We start from the raw sequence: 18,411 nt of genomic DNA, 5'->3' as shown, positions 1-18,411 counted from the left end.
CATCAGGATAAAATCCGCCCCGAGCGGGAATCGAACCCGCGGCCTAGCGCTTACAAGGCAGACGCACTACCAACTAAGCTAAGTAGGCTGGCACAAGGAACTTTGGAAAAAATACCTAGTACCTCTAGATTTCTAAAAATCTGTGAGAAAAAAAAAAAAAAACGCTGAATCCACAGGAGGTTTTTTGAGTGTTATCAAGAGAGGGGAGGGGAATATTCATCTGGCAACACTAGTTTTTCTATCAGCTGTTCCTCTTCCAGCCCAGCATTTTCGTTCAGCTTCAGTTTTTGCGTATCAGCGATTAACGTATTTGCGTATCAAAATATCAAATTCAATTCAAGTTTATTATTCTTCTTCCGTATAGTTTTGCGTGCTAATCCTTTCAAACTCTATTTTGAGCTTTATCCTGACTTTCCTGACCTTAACAGTGACTATATTCCAGCCAAACACACCTTTGGTGTTGTGAAGTGTGACAGTAAAAAGATCGGACAACCATTATCATTGGTTCTAGATAATTCTCTGATTTCTTCATCGACTGAACACGCGGTATATTCTGGTCAGTGACCTCGCTGTGTGCTCCAGTTTATTTTGTTTGGTGCTCTACGATCTAAAATAGACAGCTCTTTTTCAATATTATAGCTGCTGGTCAGTGACCTCGCTGTGTGCTCCAGTTTATTTTGTTTGGTGCTCTACGATCTTAAATAGACAGCTCTTTTTCAATATTATAGCTGTGAGCCTTGTGTACAAGTTTTCCTCGTCACTAGGTCCAGCCTATAAGTTCTCTTGTCATGGAGCAAGAATTTGAAGCTCAGGGTACAAGTGTGGAGGACAAATTGGCCAATGGTGCTCTAGCAGCAGATTCTGATCATTTCAAGTCTGCAGGGGACATTGCTATTGACCAGAGGGTCAAGAAGAAGGCCAAGAGATTGATCAAGCAGGGTTCCAAGGAAGGTGTTGCCAATGGTTCTAATGTAGTCAATGTAGCTCGGAGTTGGAAAAATACTCGTCGCCCTAGGAATGGACATAACAGAGGACTTCCTAAGAAGGGTATGTATGATGTATCTAACTAGAATTACGATGGTATAAATATCAACCAGTGGTAGCCTTGGTGGTCAAGTGAGTATCAGTAGGTATCACACCAGAGGTCTTGGGCATGTTTACTGGCAGTGTTGGTGTTTGGAATATGTCTTCGCTCGGAGTTGGAAAAATACTCGTCGCCCTAGGAATGGACATAACAGAGGACTTCCTAAGAAGGGTATGTATGATGTATCTAACTAGAGTTACGATGGTATAAATATCAACCAGTGGTAGCCTTGGTGGTCAAGTGAGTATCAGTAGGTATCACATTATCTAACTAGAATTACGATGGTATAAATATCAACCAGTGGTAGCCTTGGTGGTCAAGTGAGTATCAGTAGGTATCACACCAGAGGTCCTGGGCATGTTTACTGGCAGTGTTGGTGTTTGGAATATGTCTTGAACTTCATTGCAAATAACAAACCATTCATGATCTAGAAAATGGCAAATCACAAACTGCATTTCCTTTATAACCATGTCATAGTTGCTTATCCAAGAGGTCCAAAAGAGCTAGTAGGTACCTAATGAATTAATTTAATATTTCCCATGGCCCCGGCCCTGGCAGAATATGGAATCAATATTAGAAAACCTCAGTATTATATCGGCTGAGGGAAATTTTCACTGGATCTGTTTGTAAGATAATTGTGTACGAGTATACAAAGTGGCGCGAAAAATGGGACTTTTTTTGTAACTCAGACATGGTTTAAGCTAGGAAGCTTAAATTTCTACTGAGTTTACTACCACCTAACGATAGATTATGTAAAGAGGTTACTTGCAAGGACTCCTGGGACATACTGTATTTATGGAAGATATGGTTTTATATTTTGGCTTATTCAGAGGAAAACAAAAAATCAGGTAATCTGAAATTAAAGGTAATAGACGATTAAAAACGTATAGATTCATTATTATAATTATGTATTTTAACAAAAGTTTTCATTTTCTTTCAAAACAAATATTGACAATGAAAAATATTTTTACAGAAAGTAAAAGAATGAGTTAACAAAACAAAAAATCAGGTAATCTGAAATTAAAGGTAATAGACGATTAAAAACGTATAGATTCATTATTATAATTATGTATTTTAACAAATAAAAAGTTTTCATTTTCTTTCAAAACAAATATTGACAATGAATAAATAAATAAAAATATTTTTACAGAAAGTAAAAGAATGAGTTAATCGTGATTTCCACAAAACTAAAATAATACAAAGTTCTATTTTGTTATATATGACTTCGATGGTAACAAAGAAACTTTGCATTTTCTGTGTTTATCTGTCATTTCACCATAGCTCTGGAATGATCTGTCCAATTTTGATGAAATTGGGCCAAAATGTTCAGCTCATGGAACAATTTGTTTTACCAGATCTCATAAACAAAAGGCAATTTATGGTTTTCAGAAAAGTTGGCAAGGAATTTTCATTTTATAGCAAAGAGTCTCCGTTTGACACTCTCGAGTCCTAGAGTTCACTGAACAACTAGTTATGGCCAAAATGTTCAGCTCATGGAACAATTTGTTTTACCAGATCTCCTAAACAAAAGGCAATTTATGGTTTTCAGAAAAGTTGGCAAGGGATTTTCATTTTATAGCAAAGAGTCTCCGTTTAACACTCTCGAGTCCTAGAGTTCACTGAACAACGGCCAAAATGTTCAGCTCATGGAACAATTTGTTTTACCAGATCTCCTAAACAAAAGGCAATTTATGGTTTTCAGAAAAGTTGGCAAGGAATTTTCATTTTATAGCAGAGTCTCTGTTTGACTGTGTTTGACACTCTCGAGTCCTAGAGTTCACTGAACAACTAGTTATTAGGTATGGTTATTTAGCATTTACTATTCTGAATGTCTTGTTACATGACAACTCTGAAACAGAAAGGACCAATTGGACCCATGCCTACAAGTCACTGAACCAATAGTTCATACAAAAATACTTGATAATAATTTATAAAAATATTAAAATCTTAAGTAATAATAACATAGTAATTATAAAAATTCACAGAGGAAGCAAAAATTGAGATCTTTTTAAAAGCAAAAAATGTTTTATATCATTAGTAAAAATGAACTTGGGTGATGGCCGTTTTGATAAGTGTAACCTACTGTGGAGGTAAAATACAGGAGAAGGAAAGTATTTTAAAATTGTGACCTAACATAAAATGGATCTTCACAGCACTTCAATATTTCTAAATGCTTGTTACCTTGATAAGGAAAGTATTTTAAAATTGTGACCTAACATAAAATGGATCTTCACAGCACTTCAATATTTCTAAATGCTTGTTACCTTGATACAAACAAAAACTAGTAGAAAGATTTTGTTTTACACTCTCTAATGTGTTTGATCAGACTTGTAGTTAACATCAGTTCAGTAAGGGTTGGCTGGCTGTTGCCCTGTCCTACTTATTCTCTCTACATACAAGTTGAATAGAAGCCTATTGTTGACATAATATTCACTATCCATATTATCATGGTTATATTTGAGGCTGCTAACCCAACTGGCATGTGTGTTGGAGGCATTGTTCCAGTTTTGTTCATGTGAAGGATTCGAGTTTGGAGGTGGAGGAGCATCTATGAAATTACTATGAACTTGATGATGGCATATTATCATGGTTATATTTGAGGCTGCTAACCCAACTGGCATGTGTGTTGGAGGCATTGTTCCAGTTTTGTTCATGTGAAGGATTCAAGTTTGGAGGTGGAGGAGCATCTATGAAATTACTATGAACTTGATGATGATCATTCTGAAAAATAAAACAAAGTCACACATAGATTTTTACTTTCCTTATCATACAGGAAGGAAAGTATATAATTATATATATTTATCAGAGCATTAAATTTGAGGCACTTTGCCTTTTTTGCTGGGATTTCAACCAACTCCTACTCAATTTATTGTCCTCTCAAGGTTGTCACAATACAGGGTGAGCTAACTGTTAAGTATAGGTACCTATTGCATTTTTCTTCTGTCCTGTTTGAAAAATCAAAAATTCTCAAAATTAAGGGTGAGCTAACTGTTAAGTATAGGTACCTATTGCATTTTTCTTCTGTCCTGTTTGAAAAATCAAAAATTCTCAAAATTAAAAAAAAGTACATAAAATATACTTATAGGTACATACCTGTTGATTCAAACCATTACTACTGGACTGAGACCAATTAGATGTTGGGAAGTGTGGCACATGGTTGTGATTCTCATTGATATAACTAGGTCCTGGTAAGTACTCTGAACTTTGAACAGAAGGTTGCCAGTCTTGTCCTATCACATTCTGAAAATAACCATCTTAGAATGTAATGAAAAATTATAACACTATGATTAGGAATTTAGATGCTATTGATGATCCCGATGAAATATTGACAACTTTAGAAGATAATTTTCCTGGAGGACTTCTAAAGAATGAATTTGAGAGTGATGCAGAGATAGCTACAAGGTAAGTTGGATTACATTTACTTTTAGTATAAAATAATGTTAGCTTAATATTATATCCTTAAGGCCCATTCAATTACCTATTACAAAATGACACAGTTCCCATATGGGACAAAAGTTTGTTATCTTTTTATTCTATGTACATTGTACATCTATGGTAATAAAATTTTAAGTTATTAGGTATGTTTGTAGATACTGACAAACCATTCATGATCTAGAAAATGGCAAATCACAAACTGCATTTCCTTTATAACCATGTCATAGTTGCTTATCCAAGAGGTCCAAAACAGCTAGTAGGTACCTAATGAATTAATTTAATATTTCCCATTTTTTTTCCTCCAGGTGGAGCTGGAGGGAAAGGAGTTTGGGGTAAACCAGGCTCTGAAATTGTAGAAGAAGCCATTGACAAAAATGACCCCAACTATGACTCGGACTCTTTGGAAAACGAGGACATTGTATTGGAACCTATTATCCATGAACCTTCAGATGAGGAGCTCAAGGTAATCATGAAAATATTGATAAACTATTGCTAGTTATTGTCTTGGAAGCTAGCATGCCTGCTTTGTAATTGCTAGGTTGTGGATTTTATTCCTGCCCCTAGCAAATTTTATCCTAATCAGATTAGAGTTGCTCTTGGAACCTGTCCTTCTCTCTTCAATTTTGATATATGTAAGACCCAGTGCTACTGTTCCTCTAGGGAAAAATAATAATAATAAAAATACCTACATTTTTTTAATATGGGACCAGCCTTATAAGTTACTGATACATACACAACCCTGAAGGAATCACTAGTAGGTCTTCTTATGAAATAAATATTTAGTTTGGATGATAATTATGTTGGTATTTTTATGTTTTCAGAAATCCATAGAGTCTATTGTGCTTGAATACTATGAGCATGGTGACTCAGAGGAAGCTGCTCTATCCCTTGAAGAGCTGGAAATTCTTACCAAGAAACATCTGGTAAGTTAAAAAAGTATACTTTAAAATATCCTCCCCAAAAAAGTAGGTTTAATTACTTGAAATCTTCTCACAAATGTCATTCTATTCTTAACACATCTCAATAAATTTTATGACATTTTGACATTTGAACTTGATCAATTTTGATATATGTAAGGCCCAGTGCTACTGTTCCTCTAGGGAAAAATAATAATAATAAAAATACCTACATTTTTTTTTATTATGGGACCAGCCTTATAAGTTACTGATACATACACAACCCTGAAGGAGTCATTAGTAGGTCTTCTTATGAAATAAATATTTAGTTTAGATGATAATTATGTTGGTATTTTTATGTTTTCAGAAATCCATAGAGTCTATTGTGCTTGAATACTATGAGCATGGTGACTCAGAAGAAGCTGCTCTATCCCTTGAAGAGCTGGAAATTCTTACCAAGAAACATCTGGTAAGTTATAAGTTAAAAAAGTATACTTTAAAATATCCTCCCAAAAAAAGTAGGTTTACTTACTTGAAATCTTCTCACAAATGTCATTCTATTCTTAACACATCTCAATAAATTTTATGACATTTTGACTTTTGAACTTGGACCACCAACTTCCAGCTCCCAAGGTAAGTATGCACTATAGGTGCTTTTTGCTAACGAAAGTGGTTTCTGGAATCCTTGATTCATTTTACAAGTTGAAAAAAGCTTTTTAAGTATGCACTATAGGTGCTTTTTGCTAACGAAAGTGGTTTCTGGAATCCTTGATTCATTTTACAAGTTGAAAAAAGCTTTTTTTTTTACATGCCTTCAAAAACTTTACAAAATGCAATAATTTGGGAATTTTTCATTTTTATTTCAGATCACTCAAATTGCCATTGAATTAGCTCTTGATCACAAGCCTTCTCATCGTGAAATGACCTCAGTTTTAATTTCTGATCTCTATGGACGTCTCATCAAGCAGAAAGACATTGCTGCTGGTATGTTTTATTATTTTAGGACTGAAAACTAATGTAGCATGAATTAGAGTAGGTAAACATTAGGTGAAGAGTGTGATTCATGTCAGAAAAAAAAAGCCCCCATTTAGCCCTCAGAGGCCCCATTGGGTCCCAGATCCAGAGCACGGATTGCTAAGACTGGACAATGTGTGGGGCATTGGTGGGGGTCTCCGGCCCGTCAAATCCCTGGTGCGTCAAATGCACCTTCTCCTCCAGGAGTATCTGAGCTCCGGAGATCTGCCGGAAGCCACCAGGTGTCTGTTGGAACTGGAGGTGCCTCACTTCCATCATGAGCTTGTATATGAGGTAAGGACGACGAGCATAAATACTCGTCAACGAGGGATGAGGATCTATGTTAGAGGTGGTCTTACTGAATGATTAAGTTGTAGTTGAAACTCCCACCTTATGGTGTAGCAATTGTAGCATCACCCATTTCCTTCTGAATCTACTTACTTTCCATGTCCGGATCACCATATTGTCAGATCTTATGTCTCCAGTTTGAGGCCATGGAAACTCCTTGGGTGCTTGCCGTTTGCAGGTCCTCTAGAGTGCATGGTTCCTCTGGAATCAGTATCTTTATACTCATGTACCTATGACTTGAGATATAGACTGCAGCATTAAAAATTGTGTTCATACATGATTATTGGCCATACGATAAAATGAAATTTAAAAGTCTGTCTGGGGAACATTAAACAGGGAGCACATACCAACCTGAAATTTCCCTAGCTAGAGAATAGCAAAGGTTGAGTACGAAGGGCATCCACTTGTAAAATTTTGTTGCCAAAATTGTATGTCAGCCCAAAGAGTTGGGGCTGATTGAGAGGCTGACGAAAAACGCCGACCCTGTATGTACATGGGAAAGGCAGAGAAAAGGAAGGAGATAAAATGAAATAAAAAGGATAAAAAGGTCATTCGCGAATGAAATGTTTAATACATCATTTTCCCTTGTCTTTTCGTAGGCAATCGTGGCCACTCTCGAAGCCATCAACCCGTCTGTGGAGGCGGCTATTCTCAAGCTTCTCTCCTCGCTGTCAGCTGCGGTCATAGTCACTCCGGAAGCTATGGAGCGCGGCTTCCAGCGCGTGTTTGACGACATGAACGACATAGTTCTGGACGTGCCTCTCGCTCAGACCGTCCTGGAGCGATTTGTTCAATCACACCTAGGGAGGTGCCTACTCTAGTATATTTTTGTACGCACAAGCCAGCCTAGTTCGCTTGGAAGGTAGTGCGTCTGCCTTGTAAGCGCTAAATCGCTCCCCGCCCGGAGCGGATTTTCGTTCTCGGAATAGCTGGCTTTCTCCTATCCCGTCTTCCTTCTCTCTTCGCTTTCGGGAGTTACAGTTCCCTCTTCCATGCACAAGTTAAGTCCCAGTTTTAACTTGACAATTTAGTTATTGTTTGCTTAAAATGCGATAATAGCCAGCCTAGGTTGGAGGGTTGCATGCCTTGTAAAGCGCTAGATCGCGAGTCCGATTCCCGCCCGGGGCGGACTTTCCTTCTAAACAGCTAAGGTTTGTTCTCAGAACGGCTGGCTTTCTCATGTCATGTGTGCGTTCTAAGAACGTCTGGCTTTCTTCTATTCCGGGACAACAAGACTTCGGTTGTTACAGTCCCCTCTATGAAACCTCCCCAAAAAAGACCCATGTACAATTGTACATATCTATCAATAAGTTGTGAAACAAAAGAGACCACAGTTAAATAATAATGAAACAGATGTGATTTTATTCAATAGGTGTGAGTGTGAGAGAGAAAGAAAGTGGGTAACTTAGAACCTAAATTTAACAAAGCTTATTAAATAAAAAATGAGTACTACCACAGTTAAATAATAATGAAACAGATGTGATTTTATTCAATAGGTGTGAGTGTGAGAGAGAAAGAAAGTGGGTAACTTAGAACCTAGATTTAACAAAGCTTATTAAATAAAAAATGAGTACGTAAATGATCCAATAAGGCGCTCTCAAAGCTTACTCAGAATAAATATGAACGATTTTTGAAATGAAAGCGAGCAAGTTTAGTGTTGGATCAGAAAAAGGAGAGAAAAATCTTTGATCACAAAAGAAAATTTCAAGACACAATTTTCTTCTTTGAACCGAAAATTTGTCTCTAAAACAAGACTAGTGGGAAATGGAACAATAATTTGAAATAAATATTTTTATTAAATAGGATCTTTGATCACAAAAGAAAATTTCAAGACACAATTTTCTTCTTTGAACCGAAAATTTGTCTCTAAAACAAGACTAGTGGGAAATGGAGCAATAATTTGAAATAAATATTTTTATTAAATAGCAAGTTAATAGGTTTTACCCCTGTGGGGTTACACATAGACCTTATAACTATAACGGGTACTTAAATTTAATATTGACACGAGCTAATATACGTGGATTCTCGTCATTCAAAATTTTAACAAATGTAGGTAGAGGGTGAAACTCATTTTTAGGGAACACTTTATAGTCATGGACAATCCATTTTCATTTTTCCTCCGCGAGATTTTCAAAATTAAAATAACTTTCCATCCTAGGACAAACAACACTCCATATTTTGTAGCCTTTCAATCTTTTATTTTTCTTCCCAGGGAGATAGGGTAGGGGCTGATTCATTTCCTGGTAGATGCATCCAATTCATCACAGGGCAAACAATATAAAACGCGTTCTAAACTATTCATGATTAATTTATCTATCTATTTTTCTTCCAAGGGAGATAGGGTAGGGGCTGATTCATTTCCTGGTAGATGCATGCAATTCATCACAGGGCAAACAATATAAAACGTGTTCTAAACTATTCATGATTAATTTATCTATCATAACAAGACATAGAATCTCAGTGAAGATTCAGTCTCTTCATTTCCTTCAGCAGTTCATTGCCCATCTGTGCGGGACTTCTGGTAACAATTACTCCAGCCTGAAATGAATAAAGAAAATTTTAGAGAATGTATTAGCATAAGTTGTTAACATTTCAAAGGCTAATATTGAGTGGTAGGTAAAAAAGGACCAACTAATATTGAAAGGTAGGTAAAAAAAAGGACCGACTAATATTGAATGGTAGATAAAAAAGGACCAACTAATATTGAAAGGTAGGTGGTAAAAAAAAGGACCGACTAATATTGAATGGTAGATAAAAAAGGACCAACTAATATTGAAAGGTAGGTAAAAAAAAAGGACCGACTAATATTGAATGGTAGATAAAAAAGGACCAACTAATATTGAAAGGTAGGTAAAAAAAAAGACTAATACTGAATGGTAGATAAAAAAGGACCGACTAATATTGAATGGTAGATAAAAAAGGACCGACTAAAATTGAATGGTAGGTAAAAAAGGACCGACTAGACCGTGGTTAGAATCCCAGTAGTGATGACATAATTGAGATGATATTTGTTTGCGCGCTACAAGTTTAACATGAATAAAAATAGGTTTGTTTGTTTGTTTGTTTTTTTTTTTCACGGGATTTTCCTTTGTACCTACATTAAAAAATCTGACAAAGTGTAGTTTACCTTCTCCAGAGCATCAATCTTGTCCTGGGCGCCTCCCTTTCCTCCAGAAATAATGGCACCAGCATGCCCCATCCGTCTACCGGGGGGAGCAGTTATTCCAGCGATGAACGACACCACAGGCTTGGCATTAGGACCCTGCAAAATAAACAGCAAATGTGACATATGTCTTTATATTATTATAGTTATTCCAGCGATGAACGACACCACAGGCTTGGCATTAGGACCCTGCAAAATAAACAGCAAATGTGACATATGTCTTTATATTATTACTAGCTGAATTCCGTCGCTTCGCTCCGGAATCCCGCTAGTTCATCCCGAGGCATGGCCGAACTTGTAGAAAATAATAAAAAATACGGTCGCGCTGCGCGCTCCCTATTAGCTGCACAGTTATTTTTATTTATTTTATTTTTACACAATTTAGCTACATAGGCCATTTGCGGCAAATAAATAGGTGACCTAGAGTTCTTTTAGGAAGTTGTTCCTCTTTAGGAAACGCATCAGGACATCATGGAGAAATTTCAGCTTTCTAGGTGTTGTGGTTCTGGAGATAGAGTGATCAGTGTGTGAAATGTGAATGGATCTTGTTCTTATAATATAAGATACCTAGAGCCCTAGAGGGGTATTTTCTAGACATCTATCAATTTGCCTCAAGAGTCCCAATAGTAACTGGCTGATTTTGATTAGGGCATCCATTTGAAACTTTGAACAGAATGTTATGTTATGTTAACTACACGGAAGTCAATGTTCCTATTCAAACTTGGAAAAATTCCAACTGCACAGATTTCTCTATCAATTTGCCTCAAGAGTCCCAATAGTAACTGGCTGATTTTGATTAGGGCATCCATTTGAAACTTTGAACAGAATGTTATGTTAACTACACGGAAGTCAATGTACCTATTCAAACTTGGAAAAATTCCAACTGCACAGATTTTTTAATTCCTTATCTCCCAAACAGTACTTGTTTATACAATGAACCCAAAACATCTTTGAACACCTTTACTAAATATATAAACACACCATTTTCTTATCAATGCAGCACCTTATTCAAGTACCTACTCATTTTGTTATCAGTAAAGTTTTTCTCAGAAATTTGTCTTTTATTAGCAAAGATTTTCCCTGATTTCTCTTATATGTACTCCTGGGACTTAAATTCATATAGGGATAGCTTGCATCTCAAGTGTTAGATATAACCTCATACTTACAGAGTTATTAGTAAATGTAAGAAGAGTTAGGTGCTGACTATTGTAAGAGATTGAAGAGATCATGAGATTTGTAGTGTTGGCAGTGAGTTGACAAGTAAATGTAAGAAGAGTTAGGTGCTGACTATTGTAAGAGATTGAAGAGATCATGAGATTTGTAGTGTTGGCAGTGAGTTGACAATTTTATTTATTAATTGAACAGGAATGTTGATTAAAATTTGTAAATAATGGACACTTTCTTTCCACCTTAAATTTACTCTATCCTGTGTAGGTATATGATGTATTATTTTATTCAGGGTACATAGGATTCTCGTATTCAACAGTATTTTATGAATTATTTTTTAGAAGTTACACTTGGTAAAACAGATGTCCAACTGTCTTTTCCATAAAGTCTTGAGTTTTTGGTTTGCAGTATGGTTTCTATTATCTAATCAGAGTTATGTTTGATCAAATATTCAGCTGCATTTTCCTCATCCACTCCTCCAATTTCTCCAATCAAAATTATTCCCTTGGTCTCGGGATCCTTCAAGAACACTTCTAAACAATCAATGAAGTTGGTTCCGTTGAACGGATCACCTCCAATACCAACACACAGGGTTTGACCAAGACCCACTTGTGTTGTTTGGTGTACAGCTTCGTAGGTCAGAGTTCCAGAACGGGACACAACACCAACACAACCACGTTGATGGATGTGACCTGGCATAATACCAATCTTGCACTGAAAACATATATTGTTATCATTAGAACCAGATTAGATATCAGTTCTGTAGGCTAATATGTAACAGAGAATAAAAGATAATAGCATAGAAATATTGCTTCTTTAGATAGGACTGAGAAGTTCCTTTACACCAGTAGTCTAATCAAGGTTTCAAATAAGAATTTGATGGGCATGTTATCCCTCTGAATTATTACCTAAGGACTAAAGGAAAAAATATCTTGGTAAAAAAAAAAAATACTGACCTGTTCAGGTGCAATAATTCCTGGACAGTTGGGCCCAATGAGACGGGACTTGCTCTGTCTGATGAGTCTATGCTTCACTTTGACCATGTCCAGTTGAGGAATGCCCTCGGTGATGCATACAATGAGGGGCATTTCAGCATCAAGAGCTTCATGAATAGCCTTTGCAGCACCAGGAGGTGGCACATAGATGACGGTAGCTTCAGCACCTGTGGCATCCCTAGCCTGAACAAATAAATAATTCACTCAAATAACTAGGCATGTGACATTTAATCCTACAAAAAAATTGTACCTACTGGATACCTACCATTTTTTTTTTAGGTTAACTTTTTTTTACCATTTTTTTTTTTATTATTCTGATTCTGATATTTGAATCTGGGATATTTGAATATTATTCTGATTTGATATTTGAAAACAAACACAAGGACCTCTCATATTATAGACTGTGCAGAAGTCACATCCATGGAATATTGCTACCAAAGGAACTGGCACAAACAAGCAGTGACCAGTGTTATTATAGGGTTAGGTTAACCGCAAGAAGGAGTTTTCACAATTAGAGCGGTGATTAGTGTTATTATAGGGTTTGGGAAATAAACAAAAAGGAGCTTTTCTTTTCCACGGACGTGACTTCTGCATGATCACATGATCACCATTAATTCCAAAAACTTTGAAAATCAATGCTGTCAGTACTTATTTAGCAATGGAAAAAAGTTAGGAGAGGTAAATTAATTTGATACTTGTGCAGAAGTCACATCCATGGAATATTGCTACCAAAGGAACTGGCACAAACAAGCAGTGACCAGTGTCATTATAGGGTTAGGTTAACCGCAAGAAGGAGTTTTCACAATTAGAGCGGTGATTAGTGTTATTATAGGGTTTGGGAAATAAACAAAAAGGAGCTTATCTTTTCCACAGACGTGACTTCTGCATGATCACCATTAATTCCAAAAACTTTGAAAATCAATGCTGTCAGTACTTATTTAGCAATGGAAAAAAGTTAGGACTGTGCAGAAGTCACATCCATGGAATATTGCTACCAAAGGAACTGGCACAAACAAGCAGTGACCAGTGTTATTATAGGGTTAGGTTAACTGCAAGAAGGAGTTTTCACAATTAGAGCAGTGATTGGTGTTATTATAGGGTTTGGGAAATAAACAAAAAGGAGCTTTTCTTTTCCACGGACGTGACTTCTGCATGATTACCAGTTATTCCAAAAACTTTGAAAATCAATGCTGTCAGTATTTATTTAGCAATGGAAAAAAGTTAGAACCTGAGTAATTCATAATCATTGTAAACTTATCTTTTGCTCTTAACAGGTTATGGAAGAAAGGATGTGGTAGAATACTTATTAGCATCAGGAGCTTCTATTCATGCCAGAGATGATGGAGGTTTACATCCGTTACACAATGCCTGCTCATTTGGTCATGCAGATGTTGTACGCTTGCTGTTAGAAGCAGATGCTAACCCAAATACAAGGGATAATTGGAACTTTACTCCTCTCCATGAAGCTGCTGCCAAGGGAAAAACTGATGTTTGTATAGGTATGATTTGGAGGCTAAAATACATTAAGAAAATTAGGTATATCCAGTTGAAAACTTATTTCCTACTAACTTGTATTTATATAAAACTTTCTGTTTGCACTTGATAGACAGAACTCTTAACAGAGAAGGTTTTACTGTCCCGAAAAGCGAAGAGAGAAAGAGGGCAAGATGCTATAAAGCCATCAGCCGGCTTTTTATCTGTTTATGGGCAAGTTCGCTCGGGCAGAAATCGAACCTGTTACCTAGCCCTTACAAGGCACTTCTTTTGAGAGAGGCTAAATAATGCCTCTCAAGACGTTACTATAGGATAGATTTTTATTTATGGTACCAGAGGAAATTTAAATGTCTAATATTTTTCTTCTTTTTTTTCAATTAAAATGAGTTAACAAACTAAATCCTTAAGATAGAGATAGAGAAATAACTTTTACACTTCACAAGTACGGTTTAATTTCTACCTTAGACATGTTTCGCCCGTGAGGGCATCATCAGTGATATAATAATGATATTTAATAGTTTGATTTAATTGTTTGTTTAATAATAATGATATTTTGATATTATTTCTCTATCTCTATTAACATGGACCTTCACAAAGTTACTGAGACATCAATCAAGGTATTAAAACTAAATCCTGTTCTATTATTTATTCTGCACCCCAAAATGTAGCTGGTGATGCATGCAGTCATGGTCAGTCATCCAGCCTCACACCACGCTCAACGATACTGAACTTTAGTGTTTCTTGGAGGAATTTGGTGTTTTTACGAGTTAGCTGAAACTGGGGTGGGATGGCCTTCAATTCATGAGGAACTTGTTGGATACTGTACTGCAGCTGAAAGGACATTGGCACCGTTCAATATTTCGGGTCTGGCTGGGGGACGTTAAACAGGGAGTAGACCAGCTTAGTATGGCTGGGGGACTTGAAACAGGGAGTATACCAGCCTGAATTTCCCCTTGCTAAACAAATAGAAAAGGTTGAGTGCGAAGGGCATCCATTCATAAAATTTGTGGCCAAAATCAAATGTCAGCCCGATTATCACCCTAGTTAGGGCTGATTGAAAGGCTGACAAAAAAACGCCGACTCTGTCTTTACAAAAGAAAAGGCAAAGAAAAAGAAGAAGAACATGTACTATGGTACATTAACACGACACATTAGAATCCCACCATCGACAAAAATTTGTACTCGTTTTTCGATTGCAAATATTTCAACGGGTTACTTTCTGGTGTTCTCGTGTTGATCCAGAACCTAAATGGGAAGTATTGTGTCTCTTCTCGCCCATCTGATGAGAGGCATACTGCGGGATGGGCATGCTACAACACAGACCACATGAGTGTAATGTAGCAGTTGTTTCATTGCTACGTAATAAAAACGGCAGTGAAACACTCGTCTTTTTTTTAATCCAATCTGTTGCAGGGATATATTTTGCCGAGCACTCGTCCAAAAGTAACCAATACGTGTATGGTATAGGAGGAGGTACAGGCTGTCCCATGCATAAGGACAGATCTTGCTATGTGTGTCATAGGTATGTAGTATTTGTGTCAAAGGTTTACATATAATATATCATTCACCATTAGGCCATTTTTACTTTCCTTATCCTATAGGAAGGAAAGTAATGTATTCGGCAACCTCCGCTCCGTGGCCGAGTGGGTATCACACTAGACTTGCACGACGGAGGTCCCGGGTTCGAAGTTTTTTCGGCTCTGTCTCTGTGCTTGGATTTCGGGGTGCACTCAGCCTCGTAAGGACAATTGAGTAGGTAGCTACTTTAATCGAATATCCACAAAAAGTTGTGAAAAGGCTCTGCTTTAACACAAATAAATTCACGATTGGACAACACTCGTCTTTTTTTTAATCCCGTGTCCATCTCTCTTACAGTTAGCGCACGGAGCCGACCCGTTCCTCAAAAATCAAGAAGGTCAAACCCCCCTGGACCTGACCGTGGCAGAAGACGTGCGTTCCCTCCTGCAGGACGCCATGGCTCAGTACCCCGGTGCCCCTTCATGCGCCGAGACAGCCTCTGTTCCGCCGCCTTCCCAGTATTCCAATACCTCATGCGGTGACAACGTCTCTCTCCCGCCTCCCGCACAGTATTCTGGCTCGGGCGGTGACAGCGTCTCTCTCCCGCCAACCTCTCCCCCGCAGCCTCTCGCTCTCGAGACCGTGATCATGCCGTCGGGGCAGGCCGTGGCGCTGTCTACCCCTGCCATGGCAACGCAACGGGGAGATGGCTGCAGTGCCGCGTTGGATTTGAGCTCGCACTCGGAGTCCGTGACCAGTTTGGACGTCGCGGGCGGACCGGCGACCATCGCCCATTTCCTAACCAGGTGAGAGTTTATTTACATATTTAGGTGTTAACGGAAGTGTCAAGGAAGATCCATAAAAGGAGATTATAGTGGTATGGTCATGTTAAAAGAAGAGATGAGAGCTACATGAAAAGAGTTGAGAGAATGGAAGTGAGGGGGAGAAAAGGGCGAGGTAGACCGAAGAAAAGGTGGGAAGATTTTGTGAATCAAGACTTGAATGAGAAAAATTTAACAGGGCACAAGGTACACAATAGGGCTGCCTGCAAGGGACTGACAAGAAACGCCGACCTTATATAAGTAGGAAAAGGCTAGGAAGAAGAAGAATATTCAACTCATATATTATTTCTTTCCGATTTCAGCCTGGGACTGAAGCATTTGTGTAGTTTCTGTCTCACATGCGACAGAGCGGGCCACAGAACCGGTTCATTTACATGTCCTTCGTATAAGAGAAAGATCCAGGAAGCAACATGGGGAGCACTGGAGACAGTAAGAGGGGGGAAACCCAACGGAGAAGACAATGTGATCGACGTGGAGATGGAACATGTCTCTGAAGGAGAGGAAAATGAAAAGCAAGATGGAAATTAGTTTTCTACAAATTAATCTGGAAAGGTCCCCACCTGCACATGTTTTAGCTGAAAAGACAATTGACGAAAATATTATAGATATTCTGATAACGAGTGAGCCAAACAAAAATCTAATGGATAGTGCCGGATGGTTTACGGACGCAAAGAGTGTATAACAGAAATCTGAAGGTTTTTGAAACAGGTAGCGGTGTGGGTTTTGTCTGGATACTCGTCAACGAGGTCCAGATCTTCAGTTGTTATATTTCACCCAACATTGACGGGATCTCAGTCTATGTAAAATTCTTAGATGGGCTAAAGCAGGCCATAAGGACGTCAAAGCACAAAAAGCATGTGGTGGGTGGGGATTTCAACTGTAATTTTGTAATTTGTAATTTATTTGTACAATTTATTTGACATAAAATACATAATATGAGTACAAAGTATAGGTAAAGATAACAGTATTATTTATGTATTTAAAAGATAAGGAAAAAAAAGCAGTGTACTCTTCTCACACTAAGAGGAAAAATTCCCCTTGTTTTGTGAGAAGTAGTTCGACTATAATGCAATTAACTAAATATTTTGAATACAATAAAACAATTATAAACACATGCTTGGAAATTTACAAAAAATAGAAGGTAAAATTAGGAAAAATAGAGGGGAAATTTGCAAAAATAGGTACTTAGTTATGGCTTTTTCTCAAAGAAATCTATTAAAACAATGGGAAACCAGTATAAGTGGTGACCACTGATGAACTGGTGTACTTTTCCATAAATTGCCTTAAATTCGATACTGTTCGTACGATAAATCGTACTCCCTAATCAGGTATAGCTAGAGTGAGTTTTCAAAGCTATACCTGCACTAAAACTTGATATTTCTTACTAAACAATGAGAAACCAGTATAAGTGGTGACTTAACTTTAATTTTAAAACAATCCTGTTGGATTATTACGGCCCAACTTAATGGAAGTTAGGGTTCTAAGGTTCATACATATTTCTTCTAAGGGTTCTAAGATTCTTATTTGCTGGTCTTCTCCCTTTCGTTTCTAATCTTGTCCCTCGACTTTCTACCGACTCCAGTTTTAGCCTATTGATGTATAGTAACAAATTATTTGTATAATATTTATATTGAAACTTTATTATTTTTGTGATATACCTACCGATTAATTCAATAAATAAAAGATTACTTTTTTTTCTTCTTTTATTTTATTCGAAATCATGTTTATTTCTTTTTGTAGATTATTTATTAGAGATTTTTAAAGTTTCAGTGAGTTATAGAAGAGCATTGCGTTCGGTGGACTACTCAGTCAATGAGTTAGATCCTCAGTATATAATAGTGAGTTAGGACCTAACTCATTGACTGAGTAGTCCATTGAAGGCAATTCTCTTTTCTAACTCACTCAAACTTTACAAATCTCCAATAGTCAATAACAAGCTGGGCCCGTCCCTCCGGGAATTCTTTGAAGCGCTTTAACTCTGGGATACCAGGTCGTTCACGCTGTATAAAGTCTTTACTAAGTTTAATTGTTGAATGAATCAATCTGATTGGCTAAAAAGTTTAAAATCGACCAATCAGATTGCCTCATCCAATAGTTAAACTTAAACCAGGTTTAAACTCATTTGATTTCGGCCATTACTCGATTGGGTAGAAAAATAAATTCTACGGTTAGGTAAATCTTAAAATAATATTAAAACAACTAATTCATCAATAGGTCACTTAGGTTACACAGTGCCCTACATCGCGTCGGTAAAATCATATCGAATTGACTAGTAGTTTTATTGACAAAAAAAAAAAAAAAGACAGACAGACTGATTATGGGATAAAAAAAAACTTAAATCTACAATGCCTCTTTGTACCTTCTACCTGTATTTAAACCGGTTTTTAATTTTAAATGCCCAGTATGAATCTTTTTTAATAAAGTGAACAGATAAGTACCCACCTAATCAAGTTTA

General features: G+C 37.1%; 2 protein-coding genes and 2 long non-coding RNA genes across 5 annotated transcripts in view; 1 reads left to right on the top strand and 3 right to left on the bottom strand.

Moving 5' to 3' along the window:
- The first annotated feature begins 645 nt into the window (after positions 1–645).
- Positions 646–7,613, top strand: LOC103506905 (programmed cell death protein 4). Its single transcript, XM_026821891.1, is given in 6 exon segments — positions 646–1,047; positions 4,825–4,982; positions 5,341–5,442; positions 6,282–6,404; positions 6,406–6,723; positions 7,377–7,613. Coding segments are annotated over 6 exon segments (1,182 nt in total). The 5' UTR covers positions 646–788; the 3' UTR covers positions 7,599–7,613.
- On the bottom strand, positions 2,803–3,655 carry LOC113466454. Its single transcript, XR_003390843.1, has 2 exons — positions 3,349–3,655; positions 2,803–3,265 (listed from the first exon to the last, which is right to left on the bottom strand). It is a non-coding gene; the product is annotated as an uncharacterized LOC113466454 (long non-coding RNA).
- LOC113466453 lies at positions 3,756–4,377 on the bottom strand. The gene is made up of 2 exons (XR_003390842.1): positions 4,178–4,377; positions 3,756–3,805 (listed from the first exon to the last, which is right to left on the bottom strand). It is a non-coding gene; the product is annotated as an uncharacterized LOC113466453 (long non-coding RNA).
- A 1,044-nt stretch (positions 7,614–8,657) lies between the features above and the next one.
- LOC103506896 (succinate--CoA ligase [ADP/GDP-forming] subunit alpha, mitochondrial) overlaps positions 8,658–18,411 on the bottom strand; it is a 12,911-nt gene continuing 3,157 nt past the window's right edge. The window contains exons 3-7 of one of the 2 annotated variants that reach the window (XM_026821890.1): positions 12,064–12,285; positions 11,537–11,821; positions 9,905–10,039; positions 9,216–9,315; positions 8,658–9,095 (exon numbers count right to left, since the gene is read on the bottom strand). In XM_026821890.1, the coding sequence (XP_026677691.1) occupies positions 9,235–9,315; positions 9,905–10,039; positions 11,537–11,821; positions 12,064–12,285 (723 nt within the window). In that variant the 3' untranslated portion in view covers positions 8,658–9,095; positions 9,216–9,234. Of the gene's footprint in view, positions 9,096–9,118; positions 9,316–9,904; positions 10,040–11,536; positions 11,822–12,063; positions 12,286–18,411 lie in introns of those variants that run through there. The other variant, XM_008471318.3, reaches the window with a different exon arrangement.

Source organism: Diaphorina citri, unplaced genomic scaffold (assembly GCF_000475195.1).
Source record: "Diaphorina citri unplaced genomic scaffold, Diaci psyllid genome assembly version 1.1 scaffold271, whole genome shotgun sequence".
NCBI classification, from domain to species: domain Eukaryota; kingdom Metazoa; phylum Arthropoda; class Insecta; order Hemiptera; family Psyllidae; genus Diaphorina; species Diaphorina citri.
Note: the sequence above shows the minus strand (reverse complement) of the source record. Positions and strands in the feature narration are given on the sequence as shown.